Below are 26,290 nucleotides of genomic sequence, written 5' to 3'. Positions count from 1 at the left end.
TGATTCTGTTGTTTTTCTCTTCACTCAATGATTTTGTATGTTCAGTATATAAAAACCAATATCCAGACTAAATGGCTTAAACAATAAAACTTATACAGCGTTATATTAGCTGTAATGGTTGGTTATTATATAAATTAAACTAATGTTGATGCTTAAGAGTTTAACTTCATTAACTGCTGATGTGGGGACAGTCTTAAGAAGCTGTACTTGTATTTATTCCAAAAAGGCATTAAAATAGACCATCTGAAGCTAATTACTTCTCAAAAGCTATACTTCCATCAATGATTTTTCTTTTAAAAATTAATCCCACTGGCTCATGGCCAGTTTTGTTGATACACTGAAATGAGTCAGTAGAAATCTGAGCAAAACAGTTTTTCTGAAAACAAGCACATCAATAAATCTAACCCTAAATATTTTTGATATCACCAGTTTCTCTAGCCACTGTTTCATACAATAGGCCTCTCTTCTTTTCATGGAAGAAGCTGACCTATAGTAACATCTGTGAATAATGTTATTGTACATATAACAGTTATTCAGAATCATACAGCACAAAAAGAGACCCTTTGGTCCAATAGGTCCATGCCAACCATAATCCCAAACTAAACTAGTCCCACTTGCCTGTGCTTGGCCCATTTCCCTCCAAACATTTCCTATTCATGTATTTATCCAAATGTCTATTTACCCGCATCCACCACTTCCTGTAGAAATTCATTCCAGACACGATCCATTCTGTTTCAATACAATGTCTGTCATGTCTTTTTAAAATCCTTCTTTTCTTAACTTAAAAATATGGCCCCAGTCTTAATCCCCCATTCCAGGGAAAAGACACCTGCCAGTCACCTTGTGAGGATACACTATTTTAGTTAGGATAGATGATCACATGGGATTCAACTGGACACACAATTGGCTCATGATTTTATAAACCTCTATAAGGTCACCCCTCAAACTCTACACTCAAATGAAATAAAAAGTCCCAACCTATTTTTTTTTTCTTATAACTCAAACCTTCCAATCTTGGCAACATCCTAGTAAATCTCTTCTGAAACCCCTCCAGATTAATATCCTTCCTATAATAGAATGATCAGAACTGGACACAGTACTCCAGACAAGGCCTCACCAATGTTCTGTATGACCTTAACATAACGTCCTAACTCCTTTACTCGAAAAGTCTGAGCAGTGAAGGCAAGCATGTCAAACACCACCTTAACCACCCTATCTGTGTGACACAGACTTCAAAGAATTATTAATTATGAACCCCTACATGTCTCTATTCAACACCACCAAAGATCATATTTTAATTGTATAAGTCCTACCACTGTTTGTTTTAACAAAATTCAATACCTTGCGTTTATCCAAATTAAATGCCATCAGCCACTCCCATTGACCTAATTAATCAAGCTCTCTCTTTGTAATCTTAGGTAACCTTCACTGTCCACTATACCACCAATTCTGGTGTCATCCACAAACTTACTAACTATATCTTTGTTCTCATCTAAAGCAGTTATATAAATGACAAACAAAAGTGGACACAGTATCAATCGCTGTTGAACACTGGTGGTAACCGGTCTCCAGTCTGAAAATCAACCCCCCACCATTGTTCTATCTCCTGCTGTTAAGCCAATTTTGTGTCCAATTGAATCCCATGTGATCTATCCCAAATAAATTAGTGTGCCCTCATCAATTTTCTTGGTTACTTCCTCAAAAACATCAACCAAGTTTGTGAGACACGATTTCGCTCGCACAAAACCATACTGATTATCCCTAATCATTCCTTACTCTCTAAATACATATAAATCCTATGTTGCAGAATCATTTCCAACAACTTACCCACCATTAAAGTCAGACACTCAGGTCTATAGTTCCCAAGCTTCTCCTTGCATCCCTTTTTAGACAAAGACACAATGTTGGCCACTCTCCAGTTATCCTGCACCTCACCCATTGTTACAGATGATATGAATATTTCTGCAGGGGGTCCCACAATTTCCCCTCTAACTTCTCAATGTCCTGGGATATACTAGATTAGGTCCTGGAAATTTATGCACCTTGAAATTTTCTAAGATCTCCAGCATTCGTTCTGTAAAGTGAACTGTTTTCAAAATATCAATATTTATTTCCCTGCATTCTCTAGCCTTCATTTCTTTCCCCGGAGTGAAAATTGATGCAAAATAGTCATTTGATATCTCTCCCTTCTCATTAGAGTCAACAAAATGACAGCCTCTTTGATCTTTAAGGGGCCTTACTTGTTCTTTAGTTGCTCTCTTGCTGTTAATGTATTTGTAGAATCTCTGGATTCTCCCTAACCTTTTTTGAAAAAAAAATCATTTATTTTTGCATTTTTGACTATAAAAGAATCATAAATGAATCAAAATAAAAATCTTATTAAAATGTAATAACTAAGCCTGCAATCTCAAATAGCTGCAGGATCCATGCTACTCTCAGTCCACCAGAACTGTCTTTATACAAGTCCTTCTACCTTGCTTCGTTCAGTGGACAACATAACTAATTCTTTCATTTACACTGTGTCTTCTCCAACAACAATGCAGATTTCTGATAGCTTGATGAGTATATTGTTTTGCACATCATAAGATCTTCCAAAATGCATTGCCTTGCATTTGCCTGGATTGAACTTCATCTGCCATTTCTCCACCCAACTCTCCAATCTATCCATATTCTGCTACATCTCTGACAGTCCCCTTCACTATCTGCTACTTTAGCAAGTTTGCAGATGAGACACTAAGATTGGTAATCAGATCATCTATACCTTCCTCCAGATCATTTATGTATATCACCAACAACTGTGGTCCCAACACGGATTCCTGTGGAACCCCACTGGTCACAGTTCTCTATTTGGAAAAACTCCCTTCAACTACAACTCATTCTCTTCTGTTGCCCAGCTAGTTCTCTATTAATCTAGCTAGTACACCCCATGTGACATCACTTTCTCCATCAACCTACCATGGGGAACCATATCAAACACCTTACTGAAGTCCACGTATATGACATCTACAGCCCTTCCATCATCTATCAACTTTGTCAATTCTTCAAAGAATTCTATCAAGTTGGTAAGACATGACCTTCCCTGCACAGAACCATGTTGTCTATCGCTGATAAGCCCATTTTCTTCCAAATGGGAATAGATCCTATCCCTCAGTATCTTCTCCAGCGGGCTCGCTGGTCTATAATTTCCTGGATTATCCTTGCTACTCTTCTTCAACAAGAGGATAACATTAGCAATTCTCCAGTCCTCTGGGACCTCACCCATGCTCAAGGATGCTGCGAAGATATCTGTTAAGGCCCCAGCTATTTCCTCTCTTGCTTCCCTCAGTAACCTGGGATAGATCCCATCCAGACCTGGGGACTTGTCCACCCCTATGCCTTTTAGAATACCCAACACTTTTCTCCCTACTCCCCACCTACTTATGCCAACTTGACCTGGAGTATTCAAACATCTATCCCTAACATCAAAATCCATCATCTCCCTTTTCTCGGTGAATACCAACACAAAGTACTCATTAAGAATCTCTCTCTTTTTCTCTGACTCCTCGCATAACTTCCTTCCTTTGTCCTTGAGTGGGCCAACCCTTTCTCTAGTTACCCTCTTGTTCCTTATGTATGAATAAAAGGTTTGGGATTTTCCTTAACTCTGATTGCTAAAGATATTTCCTGACCCCTTTTAGTCCTCTTAATTCCTCGTTTCAGATTGGTCCTGCTTTCCCGATATTCTTCCGAAGCTTTCTGTTCTCAGTCACTTAGACCTTATATATGCTTCCTTTTTCCTCTTTGCTAGTCTCACAATTTCACCTGTCATCCATGGTTCCCTAATCTTGCCCTTTCTAACCCTCATTTTCACAGGGACATGTCTGTCCTGCACTCTAATCAACTTCTCTTTAAAAGCCAGAGATAATGGGAACTGCAGATGCTGGAGAATCTGAGATAACAAAGTTTGGAGCTGGATGAACACAGCAGGCCAAGTAGAATCTTAGGAGCACAAAAGCTGACGTTTCGGGCCTAGACTCCCGAAATGTCAGCTTTTGTGCTACTTGACCTGCTGTGTTCATCCAGCTCCACACTTTACCTCTTTAAAAGCCTCCCACATATAAAATGTGGATTTATCCTCCAACAACTGCTCCCAATCCAATTTCCCCAGCTCCTGTTGAATCTTGCTATAGTTGGCCTTCCCCCAATTTAGCACTCTTCCTTTAGGACCACACTCGTCTTTGTCCCTGAGTGTTCTAAAACTTGCAGAATTGTGATCACTATCCCAAAAATAATCCCCTACTGAAAATTCAACCACCTTAACCCTGGCGGGGGAAGAGCACCTCACTAACAACTTGAGTAGTCATAGTGTGAAGCGTTTAAAGGGAGTGTAAGTTTTGAAATGCGTCCAGAACCTACAAAGCTGTAAAAGATAGGATGCAGTGCTGGACTTTTAAGAATGAGGCCAAATAAATGGTTGAAGTATTGTGGGGGGGGCAGCATTTTGCAGACAGTGATCTTAACACTGTTAGATTTAAGATTGAGATGGGAAAGGATGAGGACTGGACTTGAAATCAAAGTTATAAATGGGGTGAAGGTCAATTTTAATAAGATCAGGTACGATTTGGCCAGAATGAAATGGGAGCAGATATTTTCATGTAAATCTGTGACAGAACAGTAGGGCACATTCAAGAAAGAAATCTGGAGAGTATAGTGCCAACATGGTGTGGAGATAGAGGAACACAGCAGGTCAGGCATTATCAGAGGAGCAGGAAATTTGATGTTTCAGGTTGGCATCCTTCTTCTTCTGAAGAAGTTCTGACAAAGGGTCACCAGACCTGAAATGTTAACTTTTTATCCTTCACAGATGCTGCCAGACCTGCTCAACTTTCTCAGCAACTTTGTTTTTGTTCCTGATTTACAGCATCCACAATTCTTTTGGCTCTTATGAAGATGAAGACCATACTTTTGACATAGTCTACTTCGACTTCGTCAGAAGTCGCACGACACCAGGTTATAGTCCAACAGGTTTAAGTGAAATCGAACTTTCAGAGCACTGGTCCTTTATCAGGTAAAGAGGGGCTTCTGACTTTATGCACCCAGTCCAACACTGGCATCTCCACATAATATACTTAGATATCAGCAAGACTTTGATAAGGTCCCAGGTGAAAGATATTGAAAGTAAGGATCTGTGAAATCCAAGAAAATTTGACAAATTTAGTCCACAATTGGCTGAGCGGCAGGATGGTGATGGTGATGGTTGAGGGGTTTTTTGGAACTGGAAGTCTGGATCTAGTGGGGTTCCTTGGGAATCAGTGTTCAGGTCCGTGCTGTTTGTAGTATCTATCAATGATTTAGACTTGGAATGTAACAGGGTTGATCTGTAAGTTCAAGGATAATATAAAAATTGGTGTAGTAAATATGGAGGAGGATAATGTTAGATTACAGGAGGATATACATGGGCTGATCAGTGGCAAATGGAATTCAATCTGGGTAAGAACGTGATGATGCACTTCAGCAGGGCAAACAAGGCAAGGGAATACTTGATGAACAGTAGGATCCTGGAAAGCACGGAGGATCAGAGAGATCTTGATGTGCGTGAGGTTGTGGGATAGGTAGCTAGATGGGTAAGGCATATGGAACATATAGGTCGTTCTCCTAAAACGCGGTAATTACATTCTTGTGTGATGTCATAGAACGTAGAATAGTGAAGCACAGGCCCTTCGGCCCACGATGTTGTGCTGACCTATAATCCTACTAAGATCAAACTACCCTGCATACCTTGCATTTTACTATCATCCACGTGCCTATCCAAGAGTTGCTTAAAAGTCTCTAATGTATCTGACCCCACTACCGGCAGCACATTCCACATGACCACCACTCTCTGAGTGAAGAGCCTACCTCTGATATCTCCCCTATACCTTGCTTCAATCACCTTAAAGTTATGTCCCCTCATAATAGTCATTTCCGCCCTGAGAAAAAGTCTCTGGCTATCCACTGTATCTATGCCTCATTATCTTCTATACCTTTATCAAGTCACTTCTCATCCCCCTTCTCTCCAATGAGAAAAGCTCTGCGCCCTCTCTAAAACTTCCACATCCTTCCTATAATGAGGTGACCAGAACCGAACACAATATTTCAAGTGTGGTCTAGCCAGGGTTTTGAGGAGCTGCAGTATAAACCCGGGGCTCTTAAACTCAATTGCCCTGCCAATGAAAGGCAACACACCATATGCCTTTACAACCCTATCAACTTGGGTGGCAACTTTGAGGTACCTATGGACGTGGATCCCAAGATCCCTGTGTCCCACTACACTGCCAAGAATCCTGCCATTAACCCTGTATTCTGCATTCAAATTTGACCTTCCAAAATGAATCACTTCACACTTTTCTGGGCTGAATTCCATCTGCCATTTCTTTGCCCAGTTCTGCATCCTGTTAATGTCCCACTGCAACCTACAACAGCCCTCCATGCTATCCACAACTCCACCAACCTTCACGTCATCGGCAAACTTACTAACCCACGTTTCCACTTCCTCATCCAAGTCATTTATAAAGATCACAAACAGCAGAGGCCCCAGAACAAATCCCTGCAGAACACCAGTGGTCACCGAGCTCTAGGCTGAATACTTTCTATTTACTACCACCCTGGTTTTGTATCCAGAAAACCAAATTTTCCCCGAATCCTATGCTTCCTTACTTTCTGAATGAGCCTACCATGGGGAGCCTTATCAAATGCCTAGCTAAAATACATATACACCACCTGCCCTGCTCTGCCTTCATCAACATGTTTTGTCACATCCTCAAAGAATTCAATAAGGCTTGTGAGGCATGAACTGCCCCTCACAAAGCCATGCTATTTCTAATCAAAATGCGCTTTTTTCCCAAATAATCATTGATACTGTCTTTCAGAATCCTCTCCAGTAATTTGCCCACCACAGATGTAATACCAACCGGTCTGTCATTTCCAGGATTATCTCTATTCCCTTGTTTTGAACAAGGGAATGATATTTTCCACCCTCCAATCGTATAGTACAACTCCAGTGGAGAGTGAAGACGCAAAGAGCATCACCAAAGAGGCAGCAATCTCTTTCCTCACTTCCCGTAAGAACCTTGGGTATATCCTGTCTGGCCCAGGGGACTTATCTATCCTCATGTTTTTCAAAATTTCTAGCACTTCCTCCTTCCTAACATCAACCTGTTCGAGCATATCAGCCTGTTTCACGCTGTCCTCACAAACATCAAGATCCCTGTCACTGGTGAATACTGATGCAAAGTATTCATTAAGGACCTCCTCTGACACTGTGCACAAGTTCCCTCCACTATCCCTGATTGGCTCTACCCTCAATCTGGCCATCCTCTTATTCCTCACATAAGCATAGAATGCCTTGGGATTTTCCTTAATCCTATCCACCAAGGCTTTTTTTCATTCCCCTTCTAGTTGTCCTAAGTCCATTCTTCAGTTCCTTCCTGGTTATTTTGTAGGCCCCTAGAGCCCTGTCCAATCCTTGCTTCCTCAACCTTAAGTAAGCTTCCTTCTTCCTCTTGACTAGATGGAACACTGTAGAAAATCATGTTAGAGGGAAATCACTATAGAAGATCATGATATCTGTACAACAGAAAGTTCATGTTATCCAAACCAGGTCCACTATTCATCAATTACCTTACAGCCAATTCATGTTAACAAAACATGCATTATTAGCACTTGTACTTGCCTTTGTTAGTTGAGGCATAGAATTTAAGAGCAGGGAGCTTATGCTAGAACTGTATAAAAAGTTGTTTATGCCACACCTAAAGTATTGTGTGGACTTCTGGAATCCAGAGTATAGAGAGGAATGCGATTGCACTGGAGAGGGTGTATAGGAGATTTACCAGGATTTTGCCAGGCTGGAGAGTTTTATTTATGAAGAGAGAGTGAATAGATTGGCAACAAAAACAGAAATTGCTAGAAAAGCTGAGCAGGTCTGGCAGCATCTGTGAAGAGGAATCGGAGTTAACAGTTCAGGTTCAATGATCCTGAAGGGGTTTTTGTTTCTGATTTAGAGCATCTGCAATTCTTTTGGTTTTTGTTTGAATAGATTGGGGTTATCCTCCTTTGGAATATGGTCGAGTGGGGGTGACATAATCGAGACGTATAAAATTATAAGGGACACATGGAAGTAACAGGAAGCTTTTCCCCTAGCTGGAGGAGTTGATGACTGGGGACAACGATTTAAAATAACGTACAGGAGATGAGAGGAATAAGTTTCTCACCAGAGCGTGGTGGAAATCTGAGACATGCTGTTTGTAAGGGTGGTACAGGCAGAAACTTTCATAATATTGAAGACGTATTTCATATTCACTTGTGATGCAAAGACATATAATGCTACAAACCAAGTGCTGGAAAAGGGAGATATGGGTTGCTGGGATTGGGTAGGGGTTGAGTCTGGGTGGACTTGTTGGGCAGATGGCCTGTTTCTACGTTGTAGAGATTCTATGAAAGTTAGGGATAGTAGGAACTGCAGATGCTGGAAAATCTGAGATAACAAGGTGTAGAGCTGGATTAACACAGCAGGCCAAGCAGCATCAGAGGTGCAGGAAAGCTGACGTTTCGGGCCTAGACCCTTCTTCAGAAATGGGGGAGGGAAAGGGGGCTCTGAAATAAATAGGAAGAGATGGGGAGGTGGATAGAAGATGGACAAAAGAAAAGATAGGTGGTGAGAAGACAGACCGGTCAAAGACGCAGGGGTGGAGCCAGTAAAGGTGAGTGTAGGTGGGGAGTTAGGGAGGGGATTTCCTGCGGTTGCAGGGGAAAGTGCCGGGTGTGGTGGGGCTGGAGGGGCATTTGGTGGGGTGGTACGTGAGGACCATCCCCTCCTCCGACCTCAAGCCCCATCCCCTTCTCCTACCTACTAGCCTCATTCCATCCCCTTGACCTGTCCATCCTCCCTGGACTGACCTATCCCCTCCCTCCCTCCCCACCTATACTCACCTTCACTGGCTCCATCCCTGCCTCTTTGACCTGTCTGTCTGCTCCCCACCTATCTTCTCCTCTATCCATCTTCTATCTGCGTCCCCCTCTCTCCCCATTGATTTCAGAACCCCATTCCCCCCAGATGAAGGGTCTAGGCCCGAAACGTCAGCTTTTGTGCTCCTGAGATGCTGCTTGGCCTGCTGTGTTCATCCAGCTTCACACTTTGTTATCTTGGATTCTCCAGCATCTGCAGTTCCCATTATCTCTGACCAGTGGCAGAGGAACGGCTCGGGCAGGGTGAGAGACAAAAACCGAGTAAGTCAGAGAGGTAACAAGGTGTACAGCTGGATGAACACAGCAGGCCAAGCAGCATCAGAGGAGCAGGAAAAGCTGACGTTTCGGGCCTAGACCCTTCTTAAGGAAAGATCTCTTGCTCACTATCAAAGGTCAGAGATAGACAGCCCAGAGTGAAATAAGGGGAGAGAGAGAGAGAGCACGGAGTGAAATAAGGAGAGAGAGAGAGAGAGTGTGGGTAGGGGAAGAGAGGGAGAGAGTGAGTGTAGAAGTGAGTGTGGGGGGAGAGAGTGAGTGTTAGGGGAGGAGGAGGGAGTGAGTGTGGGGGGGGGGAGAGTGAGTGTGGGGGGGGAGAGAGTGAGTGTGGGGGGGGTGAGAGAGTGAGTGTGGGGGGGGTGAGAGAGTGAGTGTGGGGGGGGGGGAGAGAGTGAGTGTGGGGGGGGGGAGAGAGTGAGTGTGGGGGGGGGAGAGAGTGAGTGTGGGGGGGGGGAGAGAGTGAGTGTGGGGGGAGCGGAGGAGAGTGTGTGTGGAGGGGGGAGAGAGTGAGTGTGGGGGGAGCGGAGGAGAGAGTGAGTGTGGGGGGGGGGAGAGAGTGAGTGTGGGGGGAGCGGAGGAGAGACTGAGTGTTGAGGTTAAGGGGGAGCGAGTGAGTGTGGGGGGAGAGTGTGAGTGTGGGGGGTTAGGGGGAGAGAGGGAGAGCGGGGCCTTCCTCCTTCCGCGGCCGGGAGCGCGACTTCGGTCTCGGGCCGGCCTCTGGGCCGCGACGATGCTGCAGAAACTGGTGTCCCGCTGGAATCGCTATAAATACCGCTTGGTACCGTGGATCGCCCTGAACCTGTGGAAAAACGAGAGGTAACACCGAGTGACCAACCAATTAATTAATCCATAACTGGGCACAATAATAAATACTGCCTGATTAAAACTATCTGTACATTGCCTTTGCAACCGGGCAAGATGAGACATTTAAATCCCGGAAATTGATTAAACAATAAATTCAGCAAATCTAAAACACAGCAAGATATGAAATGCATTAAATATAAAATTGTGCAGTAACATTAAATATATAAACATGCACCAAATAATTAATAGATAAATATTAAACTATATCATAACAAATATTCGTACTGTGCAAAAATTGCATCTTCTTCAGATCCTGCGGACTGACTCCATATGAAGTGAATCTCAATAACTGGTCAAACCTCACTAGGATTAAACTAGCAAAGCTGCTTAACAGTGTAGCGTTTGGTTTTCATGCTTGAAAATTGAAGACTTTTTGTATCATTTTTACACCTACAATTTTTTCTTAAAAAAGAAGCGACCAGGTTTTCACCAACTGCTTTATTTTGAAAATCCCATTTTTAAAAAAGTCACTCATAGTTTGAGGGCGCACTGACCAGGCAGCATTTATTGCCCATCCCTAATTGCCCAGAGGACAGTTAAGAGTCAACTACATTGCTGTAGGTCTGGAGTCACATGTAGGCCAGATCAGGGAAGGATGGCAGTTTCCTTCCCCAAAGGACATTAGTGAGCCAGATGGGTTTTTCTGACATTCAACAATGGATTCACAGTCGTCATTAGACTTTTAATTCCAGATTTTTATAGAAGGCAAATTCCTACACTGTTGTGATAGGATTTGAAGCTGGATCCTTGGAACATTACATGGATCTCTGGATTAACAGTCCAGCAGTAAGGGGCAGCACGGTGGCTCAGTGGTTAGCACTGCAGCCTCCCAGCACCAGGAACCCAGGTTCGATTCCTGCCTCGGGCGGCTGTGTGGAGTTTGCACATTCTCCCCGTGTCTGCATGGGTTTCCTTCAGGTGCTCCAGTTTCCTCCCACAGGCCAAAGATGTGCAGGTTAGGTGGATTGGCCATGCTAAATTGCCTGTAGTGTTCAAGGGTGTGTGGGTTATTGGGGGGATGCTTCAAGGGGCGGTGTGGACTTGTTGGGCCGAAGGGCCTGTTTCCACGCTGTAGGGAATCCAATCTAAGAAATCTAATTATCATCGGGCTGTTCCCTTTCCTTAGTGTGCCTTATGTACGTTTTACCTTAACTTTCACACTTGAAGAGCTGGACAGATTTTGTACCTATTAGAGATAATGGGAACTGCAGATGCTGGAGAATCCGAGATAACAAAGTGTGGAGCTGGATGAACACAGCAGGCCAAGCAGCATCTTAGGAGCAGGAAAGCTGACGTTCCTTTCCGATGAAGGGCCTAGGCCCGAAACGTCAGCTTTCCTGCTCCTCTGATGCTGCTTGGCCTGCTGCGTTCATCCAGTTCTACACCTTGTTATTTTGTACCTATTAACATTGTTAATGTTGGTATTCCAACAATGCAAAATAAATCTACAGTGGCATTTAGCACAGTTAAGTGAGAAACTGTGGCCTTTTAAAATGTTGTTTGTTTCTAGAGGTGAGATGGTGTACTTTTAATGAACAACAGGACGAATAGAACAGAATAAAAGAATGACAGACACAAAAATTGGTGGAGTTATGGTTAGTGAGGAAGGTTGTTAAAGGATACATACAACAGGATATCGATCAGTTGAAACATGGGCACAGAATTGGCAGTTGGAACATAATCCAGCCAAGTGTGAGGTGATGTGTTTTGGGAGATCAAATACAAGAGGAAAGTATTCAGTAAATGGCAGAATCCTTAGGAACGATGATATACAGAGGGATGTTGGGGTCTAAGTTCATACATCCAAGCAAGTGGCAACACAAATGAATAAGCTGGTAAAGAAGGCACACAGCGTGCTTCCTACATCTGACATTTCTCCTATACCTTCTTCCAGTCACCTTAAAATTATGCCCCCTCATAACAGTCACTTCCACCCTGAGAAAAAGTCTCTGGCTATCTACTCTATCCATGCTTCTCATCATGTCCTACACCTCTATCAAGTCACCTCTCATCCTTCTTCGCTCCAAAGAAGAAAGCCCTAGCTCGCTCAACCTTTTCTCATAGGACCTGCCTCCAGTCCAGGCAGTACCCTGGTAAATCTCCTCTACACCCTCTCTAAAGCTTCCACATCCTTCATACAATGAGGCGACCAGAACCGAACACAATATTCCAAATGTTGTCTAACCAGGGTTTTATAGATCTGCGGCATAACCTCATGGATTTTCAACTCAATTCCCCTGCCAATGAAAGCCAACACACCGTACACTTTCTTTACAACCCTGGCAACTTGGGTAGCAACTTTGAGGGATCTAATGCCTTAAAGGAGGAGGATGGGTAGGAGACACTGCACATGTAGTGTTTCAGGTTTAGACAATGCCGGATTATAATAGTTCACTTCCCGGCTTGCACTCTCACCTCTCCCGCCGCTAAAAGCAAGAAGGCTGCTGACTCACGATGGTAACTTTTTATAAGGAAAACCTTACCTTCCTGGCTGCCCCATGGCTCACGCTCTCACCTCTCCCACTACTGTCAACTGAACCTGCATGTAAATCTAAAGAGAGCCCCGAACTAGGACCCTCGAGTACCTTTGTGCTTCAGATTTCCGAAGCCTTTCCCCATTTAGAAAATTGCCTATGCCTCTATTCTTCCTACTAGAGTGACAACCGCACACATTCTTTTCTCGTATTCCATCTGTCATTTCTTTGCCGACTCTCTTAGCCTGTCCAAGTCCTTCTGCAGCATACTCACTTCCTCAACACTACCTGCCCCTCTACCTAGCTTTGCGCGATCTGCAAACTTAGCAACAATGCCCTCAGTTCCGTCATCCAGATTGTAAATGTATAATGTAAATAGTTGTGGTCCCAACACTGACCCTGTGGAACTCCACTATTCACTAAACTGCCATCCTGAAAAACACCCCTTTTTCCCTTACCTTACCTTCTGCCAGTCAGCCAATCCTCTATCCATGCCAGTATCTTGCCCCTAATTTACTGTAGTCATATTTAGCAGCCTTCTGTGTGGCACGTTGTTGGAGGCCTTTTGGAAATCTAAATAGATCATGTCCACTTGCTCCCCCTGTCTAACTTGCTAATTACCTCCCCTTGTCAAAGCCATGCTGACTCTGCTCTATTTTGTCATGCACTTTTAAATACACTGCAATCTCATCCTTAATAATAGACTCTAAAATCTTACCAACAACCGAGGTCAGGCTAACTGGCCTACAGTTTCATGTCATCTGTCTCTTTCCTTTCTTGACCGTGGGTGTTATATTAGTGATTTTCCTGTTCTCTGGGACCCTTCCTGACTCCAGTGATTCCTGAAAGATCACTGATATGCCTCTACGATCTCCTCAGCTGTGTCCTTCTGACCTCTCGGGTGTGGTCCATATGGTCCAGATGGTTTACCCACCTTTCAGCATCCCCACCATGTTCTCCGAACTGATAGCCACTACATTCCTGCTGCCCCCTGACTCTTGAAGTACTGGTATGCTGCTGGTGTCTTCTTCTGTGAAAACTGATGTAAAATACTAATTCAGATCCTCCACCGTTTCTTTGTTTTCCCATTACCACTTCTGCAGCCTCATTTTCCAGCGGCCCAATGTCTACTCTTGCCTCTCTGTTACCTTTTACATGTCTAAAAAAAAATGCAATCTTCTTTTACATTACAGCTAGCTTACTCTCATATTTTATCTTCTCCCCAACTTTTGCTTTTTTTAGTTATCCTCTGCTGTTTTTAAAGGCTTCCCTCTCCTCTGTCTTCCCACTAATTTTTGTCATATTGTGTGCATTTTCCTTTTGCTTTTATGACTTCCCTTGTCAGCCATGGTTGCCTTGTCCTTGACTCATTATGTTTCTTGTCCCTTGGGATGAGTTTCTGCTATGCCTCGTGAATTACCCCCAGAAATTCCTGCCATTGCTGCTCCACTGTCTTCCCTGCTAGGCTTCTCTTCCAATCAACTCTGCCCAGCTCCTCCCTCATGTCTTTGTAGTTACCTTTACTCAATGGTGATACTATGACATCTGGCCCACTCTTCTCCCTCTCAAACTGCTGGGTGAATTGTGTCGTTACATGGTCACTGTTCACTAGGGATCCCATCACTTCAAGCTCCCTAATCAAGTCTGCCTCATTACACAGCACCAAATCTAGAATTGCCTATTTCCTCGTGGGCTCTACCACAAGCTGCTGCAAAAAAGCATCGCGTTGACATTCCACAAATTCCTTTGTTTGAGATCTGCTACCAACCTGATTTTTCCCGGTCCACCTGCATAGTGCAGACCCCGTGATTATTGTACTGCCTTTCTTACATGGCTTTTCTTTCTCCTGATTTATTTTCTCCCCCATATCCTGATTACTGCAAACAGGCCTGTAAACGACTCGCAGGAGGAATTTTATTCCCTTGCAGTTCCTTGACTCTACCAGTACAGATTCTACATCTTCTGACTCTATATCGTTTCTTGCTATCAATTCAACTTCATTTCTAACAAGGTAGCCACACCCCCTTTGCCTATCTTCCTGTCCTTTCAATAGGATGTGTACCTTGGATATTTATTGGCAGCCCTGATCCACTTGCAGCCCACAGCATTGTACCTGCCAATTTCATCTGCTACAAACACATTTACCTGGTTTTGTTTACTGCGTGCATTTAAATATACAACACCCTCAGTCCTGCATCAACTGTTCCTTATCTGCTGTGCCTCAAGTTAAATTCCAGAACCTTGAGGCTTTGGAAAGGGGTATAAAAGGTTTACCAGGATGTTGCCTGGATTGAGGTGTATTAGGTATAAGGAGAGGTTGGACACACTTGGATTGTTTTTGTTAGAGTTTCAGAGACTGCAAGGTGACTTGATAGAAGAATATAAAATCATGAGAGGCACAGTGGATAGACTCTTTTTTCCTCAGGGTGAAATATTAAACACTAGGGAGCATAGGTTTAACTTGAGAGAGGGATTTCTTTAAAGAAGATGTGCAAGTTTGGAAGGCACCTGGAAATGATCTGCCAGGGGAGGTGGGAGAAGCAGATACGATAGCAACATTTCAGAGTCATTTCAACAGACTCACAAATAGGTAGAGAAGAGAGGGATGCTGACCATGTGCAGGCAGGTGGGATTATTTTAGAATGGCATCATGATCAGCACAGACTTGCAGTACTGGTTTGTGGTCTATGGAGGTGGTTTTTGCTTACACAACCATAAATCTATGTCCCTCTGCTTATTGATTTTTGTACTGTAGGCAATCGTTTAGCTTTATTCACTCTGCCAGAAACCATTCATGGTTGTTGAGATGAGATAGTACGTTGTCAATGCCTGTATCAAATCTCCTATTAATCAGTGTCACCGATGCTCAGTCGGCAGTCTCGGAATCATAAGATTCTGGGATTAAATCCCATTCCATATCTTTAGCTGAAAAACTGAGGCTGATGGTCCAGTACCGAAACAGCACACTAACAAACAATTTAAGATGATCAATCAAGCTCATAATGTGACGCATTTATGCTTGTTAGAAATGGTGGATATTTGAATGCAGGACTTGTTTTCTGTATATGAAAAGAATTTATTGAAGTTTTGTGCCTTTACAAAATCCCCAGGGAACATGATGCAAGACATTTTTAAGGTATGTGACTAATCTTTTTCATTGATAATTGCAGGACAGTACGATTGGTTGCAGAAGATTCTTTGGATAAAGTTATTTCTGATCAAGTGGTTGAGGCGTCATTACTGAAGCTATTTCGTGCTTTCTTCTTGAATGATTTGAGCGATCGAGCTGAATTTCTCAATCTGCTGCCAGAAAATATCCAAAAAAATATCCAATCAAAATACAATGAAACATTAACTGATTTTCAATCACCGAAACAAACTGAGAAAAATTCAAAAGGAAGTGAAATGGATTTGAACCCTAATGAGACATTGTTTAAAACATTTGGATTCATTATCAGTCGAGCAACTAGTTCCCTTTCCTTTGCAGGAAGAGGGGTGTTTGTTACCACAGGAAGAGTGCCGAAAGGAGCAGTTGTTTGCATGTATCCTGGTACAGTAGTCATTTTTTTAAACAACCTTACTATCCTGCAATTCTTTGTTAGCATTTTATACATGTTTTATTAAGATACTGCTTATGTCAGTGTGACCGCTTTCTTTATTTTGTAGATTAGTGCCAGGCCACTTCATATTCCATCTGCTGAAAGCAATTGTACTGCTTGTTATGTGCGTGCTTTTCTCTGCTGGTATTTTCATCTTCCTTCACCCCTATCCCTGGCTTTTCACCTGGTCCTATCTTGTTGCGTGCTCAGTGAGTCTTCCCTGTCTCTTTACCTTGTCTTCTTCCTGATTGATCCAGCCCAACCTTCCCATTTCTTCCCTTCCACACTGTTCCTCCTTTCTCTTAATGCACAGCCGCTGTCTTGTCATTCGTTCTTGTCTGTCCCGTCCTCCACATTCCCATTCCCCTTTCCCAACCTCGCCTGCCCCTGGGTGGGGACAGTTTTCATTGAGAACAAAAACCGTGATTAGTTAGGGAGAGGCACAGATGAACTTCAGTACAATGTTCAAAATAACTATCACAAGTGAGACTGACAGGATTTTAAGGATGCTTGATTGAGAGGGTGATGGAGAAGGGGTGGGAGCAGGAGGAGGTGTGATTCCGGGGCTGCCATTTCTCTGTTAGTGGAAGATCATTTCTTGTTGAATGATTTGAGCGATCGAGCTGAATTTCTCAATCTGCTGCCAGAAAATATCCAAAAAAAATCCAATCAAAATACCATGAAACATTAACTGATTTTTAATAACCGAAACAAACTGAGAAAAAAATCAAAAGGAAGCGAAATGGATTTGAAGATAAAGAATGAAGATAAAGCAGCAGCCCCTAAACAGTGTCAGAAGGGGAGAAAAATGTCACTGTTGTCAGAGTGGCTGTAATACATTACTTTGGGAACATTGGGCAGTAATGGGGGAGGCTCACAGTGAAGATTGGTGCTGGGACCCCAGCTATTCACAATATATATTAATGATTTGGATGTAACATCTCCAAGTTTGTAGATGATACCAAGTTGGGTGGGAGGGTGAACTGTGATGAGGATGCAGGGATTCTTCAGCATGATCTGGTCAGTTTGGGTGAGTGGGCAAATCAATGGCAGATGCTGTATAATTTGGATAAATGTGAGGTTATTCACTTTGAAAGCTAAAACAAGGCGGCAGATTACTACCTGAATGGCTGTAAACTGGGAGAGTGTGCAGTGGGAGTTGGGTGTCCTGGTGCACCAGTCGCTGAAGGTAAGCATGCAGTAAAGAAGGCAAATGGTATGTTGGCCTTCGTTGTGAAGGGTTTTGAGGAGAGGAGCACGGATGTGTTGTTGCAGATACACAGTGCCTTGGTGAGGCCACACTTAGAACTGTTAGCAGTTTTGGTCTCCTTTTCTGAGGAAGGATGTTCTTGCTTTCGAGGGAGTGCAGCAGAAGTTTACCAGGCAGATTTGAGGGTTGGTGGGTCTGATGTAATGAGGAAATTGACTAGGTCAGGGTTGTTTTCGCTAGAGTTCAGATGAATGGCTGGGAGTGGGTGGAATCTCATTATGTAATTCTAACAGGACTGGACAGGGTAGGTACAGGGAGGATGATCCCGACAGTGGGTGTGTCCAGAACCAGGGGTCACAGTATGCGGAATCGGGGTAGATGTTTTAGGATGGAGATGAAGAGATATTTCTTCACCCAAAGAGTGGTGAGCCTGTGGAATTCATTAGCACAGGAAGTAGTTGATGCCAAAACAATGAATGTATTCAAGGGGCAACTAGATATAGCACTTGGGGTGAATGGAATCACAGGCTATGGGAGAAAGCGGAATTAGGCAGTTGAGTTGGACAATCAGCCATGATGGTGATGAATGGTGGAGCAGGCTCGAAGGGCCGAATGGCCGCCTCCTGCTCCTATCTTCTACATTTCTGTAATTGGGTGGCTTTTGGTAGAGTTGAAAATTGGCTCAGTATTCTTACAGAACCGTAGGCACAGCGATCTTCAGATACATGGGTGTAATGTGTGATTGGGTTTGACATTTCTGTAGAAGAAATGTAATTTCGTTCAGTATCTGATTGAGAGTCTAAGAAATTGGTGACTTTTATATCTCGGCAAAGTTATTGTGCACTGCCACCCAGTGGAATGTCAATGGAACTGCATGCATTGACACATGGCTGGCATAAACACCAAAAATACAAATGTGTGTGTTTGTTTGAAGCAATGTTAAGATTAAATAATTAATATTTAAAGTGGAAATCACAGTATCATACACAGACAGAAGAGATAATGTAGGTAAATGTTGACAGTTTAAACATGAAATTCCTATTGACAAAGCTAGAAAGAATTTTCACTCATTAATTTGAGATTAACCACTGCAAGCCACTCTGTATTTTCTGTGGGTGAACATGCATATACTATATATTAATATTTTTATATTATACAATGGATTAACAGGGATTTTTTTGCCCATTGCTGTTGCTTTTACTTTTGTAGATCTAATTGAATTTAGATTGTAACTCATGAGTTAAGAATTATGGGTGTGATTTTATGCTACTTAAATGGACCACCCTGATGTTGCTGTTTGCTGTGATTTTATACTTGTTGATGCAACGCATAGGTGGATGGGTTAGTAAGTTTGCAGATGACACTAAAGTCGGTGGAGTGGTGGACAGTGTGGAAGAATGTTGCAGGTTGCAGGGAGACTTGGATAAACTGCAGAATTGGGCTGAAAGGTGGCAAATGGAGTTTAATACGGATAAACATGAGGTAATTCACTTTGGGAGGAATAATGGGAAGGCAGAATACTGGGTCAATGGAGAGATTCTTGGTAGTGTAGATGTGCAGAGGGATCTTGGTATCCATGTACATAGATCCCTGAAAGTTGCCACCCAGGTTGATAGTGCTGTTAAGAAGGCTTACAGTGTGTTAGGTTTTATTGGTAGAGGGATTGAGTTCCGGAGCCGTGATGTCATGCTGCAACTGTACAAAACGCTAGTGCGGCCTCACTTGGAATATTGCGTGCAGTTCTGGTCACTCCATTACAGGAAGGATGTGGAAGCATTGGAAAAGATGCAGAGGAGATTTACCAGGATGTTGCCTGGTCTGGAGCGCAGGCCCTATAAAGAAAGGCTGAGGGACTTGGGTCTGTTCTCATTGGAGAGAAGGAGGCTAAGAGGGGATTTAATAGAGACATATAAGATGATCAGAGGATTAGATAGGGTGGACAGTGAGAGTCTTTTTCCGAGGATGATGACGTCAGCTTGTACAAGGGGGCAGAGCTACAAATTGAGGGGTGATAGATTTAAGACAGATGTCAGAGGCAGGTTCTTTACTCAGAGAGTGGTAAGGGTGTGGAATGCCCTGCCTGTCAATGTAGTTAACTCAGCCACATTAGGGGCATTTAAACAGTCCTTGGATAAGCATATGGATGATGATGGGATAGTGTAGGGGGAGGGGCTTAGATTAGTTCACAGGTCATGCAACATCGAGGGCCGAAGCGCCTGTTTTGTGCTTGTATTGTTCTATGTTCTATGTTCTAAATGTGGCAAAATGCTGCTTTCGGTTGCTGGAAAAGCTCAGCAGGTCTGGCAGCATCTGTGAAGGAGAAAGCAGAGTTAATGTTTCGAGTCCGGTAATCCCTCCTCAGAACTGATGGTGGCTGGGAAAACGTCAGTTTATACACAGAAAGTAGGGAGGTGGGTGGGGTAGGGAGTAATCGATAGGATAGAACCCAAAGAGAGAGAAAGACAGTTGGACAGACAAAGGAGTTGCTAACGATTAGGTTGGGAGAGTGAATAGTTGTTAAGGGGACTGTTAGTGACTAACAGGGGGTGTGTACTGGCAGGCTATGTGGTAACAAGGCCTGGTGTGTGGGGTCGGGGGCTGGGACATGGAAGAGTTTAGGCCCTAAAATTACTGAACTCAATGTTGAGTCCAGAGGGCTGTAAAGCCCCTTACAGAAAATGAGGTGTTATTTCCCCAGCTTGTTTTGGGCTTTGGTGGAACACTGCAGCAAGCTGGAGACAGAGATATTGGCCGGGAAGCAAGGTGGTGCATTGAAGTGGCAGGCAACAGGCAGTCCAGGGTCTTTTATGTGAGCAGAACGTGGATGTTCTGCAAAGTGGTCACCAAGTCTATGCTTCATTTCCCCAGTGTAGAGGAGATGACATTGTGAGCAGCGAATGCAGTAGACTAGGTTCTGGGAAGTACAAGTGAAGTGTTGCTTCACCTGGAAGGTATGTCTGGGTCCTTTGATACTGGGGAGGGAGGTAAATGGGCAGGTGTTGCACCTTCGCTGGTTACAGGAGAAGGTGCCGTAGGGCTGTGGGGAGATGTTGGGGGTGAAGGAGTGTGGACCAGGGTGACCCAGAGGGAATGGTTCCAACAGAAGGCGGACAAGGGAGGGGACCGGGTGGCGGGAATGAAATCTGATAACCTTCTGGATGTGAATGCCGGTGGATTGGTAGGTGATGATAAGGGGAACCCTGTCACTGTTACATGAAGGAAGAGAAGGGTTGCGGGCGGAAATGTGGGAGATGAGTTGGACCTGATTGAGGGCTCTTTCGACAACAGAGCTGAGGAATCCTCAGTTGAGCAAGAAGGTGGACATTTTGGAAGCTCCCTTGTCGAAGTTGGCCTCATCTGAACATATATGATGGAGACATGGGAACTGAGAGAATGGGATGGAGCCTTTACAGGAAGTGGGATGTGAGGATGTATAGTCCAGGTAGCTGTGGGAGTTAGTGGGTTTGTAGTGGATATCAGTAGTCAGTCGATCCCCAGAAATGGAAATAGAAGTGTTGAGGAAGGGAAGGGAGGACTCAGAGATAGACCAGCTGAAAGTGAGGGCTGGGTGCAAATTGGAGGTGAAATAGATGAAGTTTTCCAATTCCAAACGAGAGACTCCATCCCATCTTCTCAGTTCATCCGTTCTGTGCACCTACGTTCTACTCACAAAAAAAAAGACCCTGAACTACCTGTCGCCTGCCACTTCAATGCACCACCCTGCTCCCTGGCCAACATCTCTGACTTCGGCTTGCTACAGTGTTCCAGCAAAGCCCTGTGCAAGCTGGGGAAACAACACCTCATTTTCTAATTGGGGACCCTGCAGCCCTCGGACTCAATATTGAGTTCAATAATTTTAGGGCCTAAGCTCTCCCATGTCCCACCCCCCCCCCGCACACACACCAGGCCTTGTTACCACATAGCCTGCCATTACACACCCCCTGTTGTTAGTCACTAACAGTCCCCATTAACAACTATTCACCCTCCCAGCCTGACCATTAGCAACTCCTTTTTCTGTCCAACTGTCTCTCTCTCTCTTTGGGCTCTATCCTATCGTTTATTCCCTACCCCACCAACCTCCCTATTTTCTGCATATAAACTGACGTTTTCCCAGCCACCATCAGTTCTGAGGAAGGGTCATGGACCTGAAACATTAACTCTGTTTTTGCCTTCATAGATGCTGCCAGACCTGCTGAGTTTTTCCAGCAACTTTGTTTTCGTTCCTGACTTACAGCATCTGCAGCTCTTTTGGTTTTTATTCTGCGTTTAGTTTTCTGTGATTCTCAGCAGGTGTTTCTTTCAGGGTTTTAAATCCATTAAACCTGTTTGAGTTAGTCGTCTAAATGTTTATACTTTGTATAAAAGTAATGGACACACAATGATTTTAGGACAGTGAAGTCATTTTGGATGTTAGGTTGCTGTTAGAAATTACATAGACCCCTGAGGCCATCGTCCATATACTTGTTTCCTTTGATCTTGATTGGTTCAATGTGCTGCTGCTGTCCTGTTATCTGCCACCATCTGCAAGACTGAGCTTGTCCATAACTACTGCCTACATCCTAATGCAGACAAAATGCTGTTAACCCACCAGCCCCATGCTTGGTGATCTGCATTAGCATCCTGGCGGCACATTGGTTTGATAATTATCAAACGTATTTACAAGTCTGTGTATGGTCTCAGCCATCCTTCTCTCTCACCCTTCGCAGTTCTGGGGGTTCAACTACTTTTGACCTCTTGCCAAATTTCATCACACCACCACAGGCAGCTGGGAGCTGTCTCCTCACAAAAGAGCAGCTCCTTGACAATCTGTCTCTGTTGAATTGCACTAGGGAGCCACATGCTTTAAAGAAGCAGGTGACCTGATCGAGGTGTACACGGTAATGAGAGGTATGGATAGAGTCGATAGCCAGAGACTTTTCCCCAGGGCAGGATTGACTGCCACGAGGGGTCATAGTTTTAAGGTGTTAGGAGGAAGGTATAGAGGAGACGTCAGAGGGAGGTTCTTCACCCAGAGTGTTGTGAGTGTATGGAATAGTTTACCAGTGGTAGTTGTGGAAGCAGAGTCATTAGTGACATTTAAGCAACTGCTGGACATGCACGTGGACAGCAGTGAATTGAGGGGAGTGTAGGTGAGGTTATTTTATTTTTGGATTAGGATTATTCCATGGCACAACATCGTGGGCTGAAGGGCCTGTACTGTGCTGTACTTTTCTATGTTCTAATGAAGGACTTGTGTCAAATTGGGATAACATTGAATCACCCTCATTTTCTTGCCAAAAGTTGTAAATTTATGGGAAACAACTACTATTTACTATACAATCAATAAAAGAATGCAGATGACTTGGATTACAAGTCTTATATAAACATAGAACAGTACAGCACAGGGGTGAAACAGTGGTTCAATGGTTAGCACTGCAGCCTCACAGTGCAGGTACCCAGGTTTGATTCCACCCTCAGGCAACCATCTGTGTGGAGTTTGCACATTCTCCCTGTGCTCCATTTTCCTTCCAAGAGTCCAAAGATGTGCAGGTTAGATGGACCGGCCATGATAAATCGCCCATGGTGTTCAGGGACTTGTATGCTAGGGAGATAAGTCGTGGAAAAAGCTAGGTGACTGGGATGGGGTGGGTCTTCCGAGGGTCGGTGTGGATTCAGTGGGCCGAATGACCAGTTCCTACACTGTAGGGATTCTGTAATTCTGTTCTGTGATTTGTAAATGTAGCTCACAGAACCAAGCCATTGATTAAATTTGACAAGCTGGGGTTTAACCTTGTAATGAATAGTCTCATTCCCACTGAATAAGTTGGCCAATCTTTGCCTGTCCTCAGCAGGTGCATATGTGTATAAAATCTAATGACATGTGTAATTGTATTTTAACTAATGGTCTTTTTTTTGAGCTAACAGGTACTATCTATCAACAATATGAACCCATCTTTTTCCAGTCAATATGCAACCCATTTATTTTTCGATGTATTGATGGCATGTTGATTGATGGGAATGATAAAGGAATTTCTAAAGTTATTTACAAGTGAGTTTTATCCACCTCTTAATTCCAGTTGTGAGGTCAGATACTGAACTTATAAATTTGTGAAATTAGTCTCAGCGTGAAGTTACAACTGAATTCAGTGATTTGCGCTTTCTCACTTTGTGGGGGTGGAGGTTAGATAGACCTTAGGTTGAGGGGAAAAGTTCAGCACAACATCGTGGGCTGAAGGGCCTGTACTGTGCTGTACAGCTCTGTGTTCTATGTATGTTGTCCTGGCTTACATCTCTCCCAATATCTGAACTCCTCCGGTTCTGATCTCTTGTATTTTCATCATCCCCCCCCATCGATGACTGTGCCTTCAGTTGTTGAGGCCCTTCACTCTAGAATGCTCTTCCTCAGCTCTTCCTTCTTTGTGACACTGCCTAAAACCTACCTCTTTCACCAAACCTTTGGACACCTGTCCTAATGTCACCATTTGGATCAAATGTTATTTGATGCCTTCTTGAAGGACGGTGTCTTTTTTTAAATCCATTTAAAATATATTGTATTTTTTATTGTACTGTCAGCCCAATGAAAATCATGGGGATTAGTTGTACACTTATAATTGGACAATTCTAGGCTTTTCAAGAACTCCTCACTAATATATAATTAGTCTTCCTATATCCAAATCAGAACTTCAGTACACAGGGAATTAATGCACTGATACATTATAATACCATAAGACATAGGAGCAGAAATTAGGCCATACGGCCCATCAAGTCTGCTCTGCCATTCAATCATGGCTGATAAGTTCTTCAACCCCATTTTCCTACTTTCTCCCCATGACTCTTGATCCCCTGAAAATCAAGAACTTATCTATCTCACTCTTAAATATACTCTGTGATCTGGCCTCCACAGCCTTCCATGGCAGTGAATTCCATAGGTTCACCGCTCTCCGACTGAAGAAGTTTCTCTTTATCTCCAATCTAAAAGACCTTCCCTTCACTCTAAGGCTGTGCCCTCGGGTCCTAGTCTCTCCTACCAATGGAAACATCTTCCCAACATCCACTCTGTCCAGGCCATTTCAGTATTATGGAAGTTTCAATTAGATCCCCCTCCTCCTTCTAAACTCCAATGAGTATAGACCCAGAGTTCTCAGACGTTCCTCATATGTTAAAGCTTTCCATTCTTGGGACCATTCTCATGAACCTCCTCCAAACCTGCTCCAGGGCCAGTACATCCTTCCTGAGATATGGGGCCCAAAACTGCACACAATACTCCAAATGTGACCTGACTAGCGCCTTATAAAGCCTCAGTAGTACATCCCCACTTTTATATTCAAGTCCTCTCAAGATAAATGCCAACATTGCATTTGCCTTCCTGACTACTGACTCAACCTGCAAGCCTACCCTGAGAGAATCCTGGACTAGAACTCCCAAGTCTGTCTACACTTCAGACTTCTGAATTTTCTCCCCATTCATAAAACAGTCCGTACTTTTATTCTTCTCACCAAAGTGCATGCCCTCACACTTTCCCATGTGTTACTCCATCTACCACTTCTTTGCCCACTCTCCTAACCTGTCCAAATCCTTCTGCAGCCTCCCCGCATCCTCAATACTACCTGTCCCTCCACCTATATTTGTGTCATCTGCAAGCTTGGACCTTTATCCTTGTGTTAGGCATGCATATTCATGTTGCTAATAACTAAAGAATTAAGAGCAAGTTTAAAATAATTAATGAACTTTTTATCCTTTGAGCATTGCCCATTATTTTTATTAAAGGTTTGCTGATTGGATTTAAAGTGAATGTGCATTTATCCTGTGAATGTCCAGAGGTACATGCATGCATTCATTAAGAAAACTGCTAGTTTAATTCCATGGATCAATGACCTTAACATTAGTTGAATCTGGTAATGTAACAAACCTGGAGTGTTTCACAGTTTGTTCATCTTGTCTGTTTCTTTCGTGATCGAAGTAAAAAGATGTTTGCATTTAAGGTTTTAGCAAAGAGTTGTAGCTTGTATTGTGGGTGAGTTTGTTGACTTGCTCGCTGAACTGGTTTGTTTTCGTTCAGACATTTTGTTACCGTGCTATGTAATACCATCAGTGAGCCCTCCGATGAAGCAATGCTGTTCTGCTCCGCTTGGAATTTATACTGCTGTCCGGTCCGTTATGGTGAGTTGCGTCATTTCTGGTTTTGTTCTTTATGGGTTTGTATATGGGGTCCAATTCTACATGGTTGTTGAGCACATTACAGGTTGAGAACCATGCCTCTGGGAATTTCCGTGCTGTGTTTGACTTAGGCGACCCTAGTTACCTTGTCCCTATTAAACTGAGGGCCTTCATTGTCTGAGTGTACTGATTTTAATGAAATTTCAGCTAGCAGCAAAATGACATGATGATGATTGTGTATTCTGATGGCCAGTTTCCTTCTTGTCCATCCAATGTAATGTCTGTGGCAGACGTTGCATGGTATTTTATAAACTATGTTAGTTCTGCATATTGTGGGAATGGGGTCTTTAATCCTTGTGAGTGTTTGTCATAGAGTGGCTGTGGGCTTGTGTGTTACCATGATTCCTGGTGGTCGCAGGAGTCTCACTGTCAGTTCTGATATGTTCTTGATGGAGGGCAGTGTGGCCAGTGTGTTGATATCCCAGTAGCCAAAGAAGTACTGGCCATATTGCTGCTTTCACTAGTAACGCAGACCAGCAGCTCCATCAGCAATGACAACATACTCAGACTACTAAATTTATGCCTCACCAGACACTTCATCTTTAATGGTCAAGTATACAAACAGATCAATGGCACACTCATGGGGTCACCCATCTCAGGACTCATCGCAGAGGCAGTCAAACAAATACTGGAACACTCCACCCTCCCCCGCACTCAACCTAAATTGTAGATTCCATACGTGGACGACA

General features: G+C 43.5%; 1 protein-coding gene across 1 annotated transcript in view; it reads left to right on the top strand.

Annotated features, from left to right (window-relative positions):
- The first annotated feature begins 9,951 nt into the window (after positions 1-9,951).
- The window catches only part of setd9 (SET domain containing 9), a 37,369-nt gene continuing 21,030 nt past the window's right edge, over positions 9,952-26,290 (top strand). Inside the window, exons 1-3 of the mRNA XM_048523876.2 lie at positions 9,952-10,074; positions 15,767-16,146; positions 23,310-23,433. Of these exons, the coding sequence (XP_048379833.1) occupies positions 9,989-10,074; positions 15,767-16,146; positions 23,310-23,433 (590 nt within the window). The 5' untranslated portion in view covers positions 9,952-9,988. The remainder of the gene's footprint in view (positions 10,075-15,766; positions 16,147-23,309; positions 23,434-26,290) is intronic.

This window comes from Stegostoma tigrinum, chromosome 1 (assembly GCF_030684315.1).
Source record: "Stegostoma tigrinum isolate sSteTig4 chromosome 1, sSteTig4.hap1, whole genome shotgun sequence".
Classification (NCBI taxonomy): Eukaryota; Metazoa; Chordata; class Chondrichthyes; order Orectolobiformes; family Stegostomatidae; genus Stegostoma; species Stegostoma tigrinum.
The sequence above is the reverse complement of the archived record's forward strand: the minus strand, read 5'-3'. Positions and strand labels throughout refer to the sequence as shown.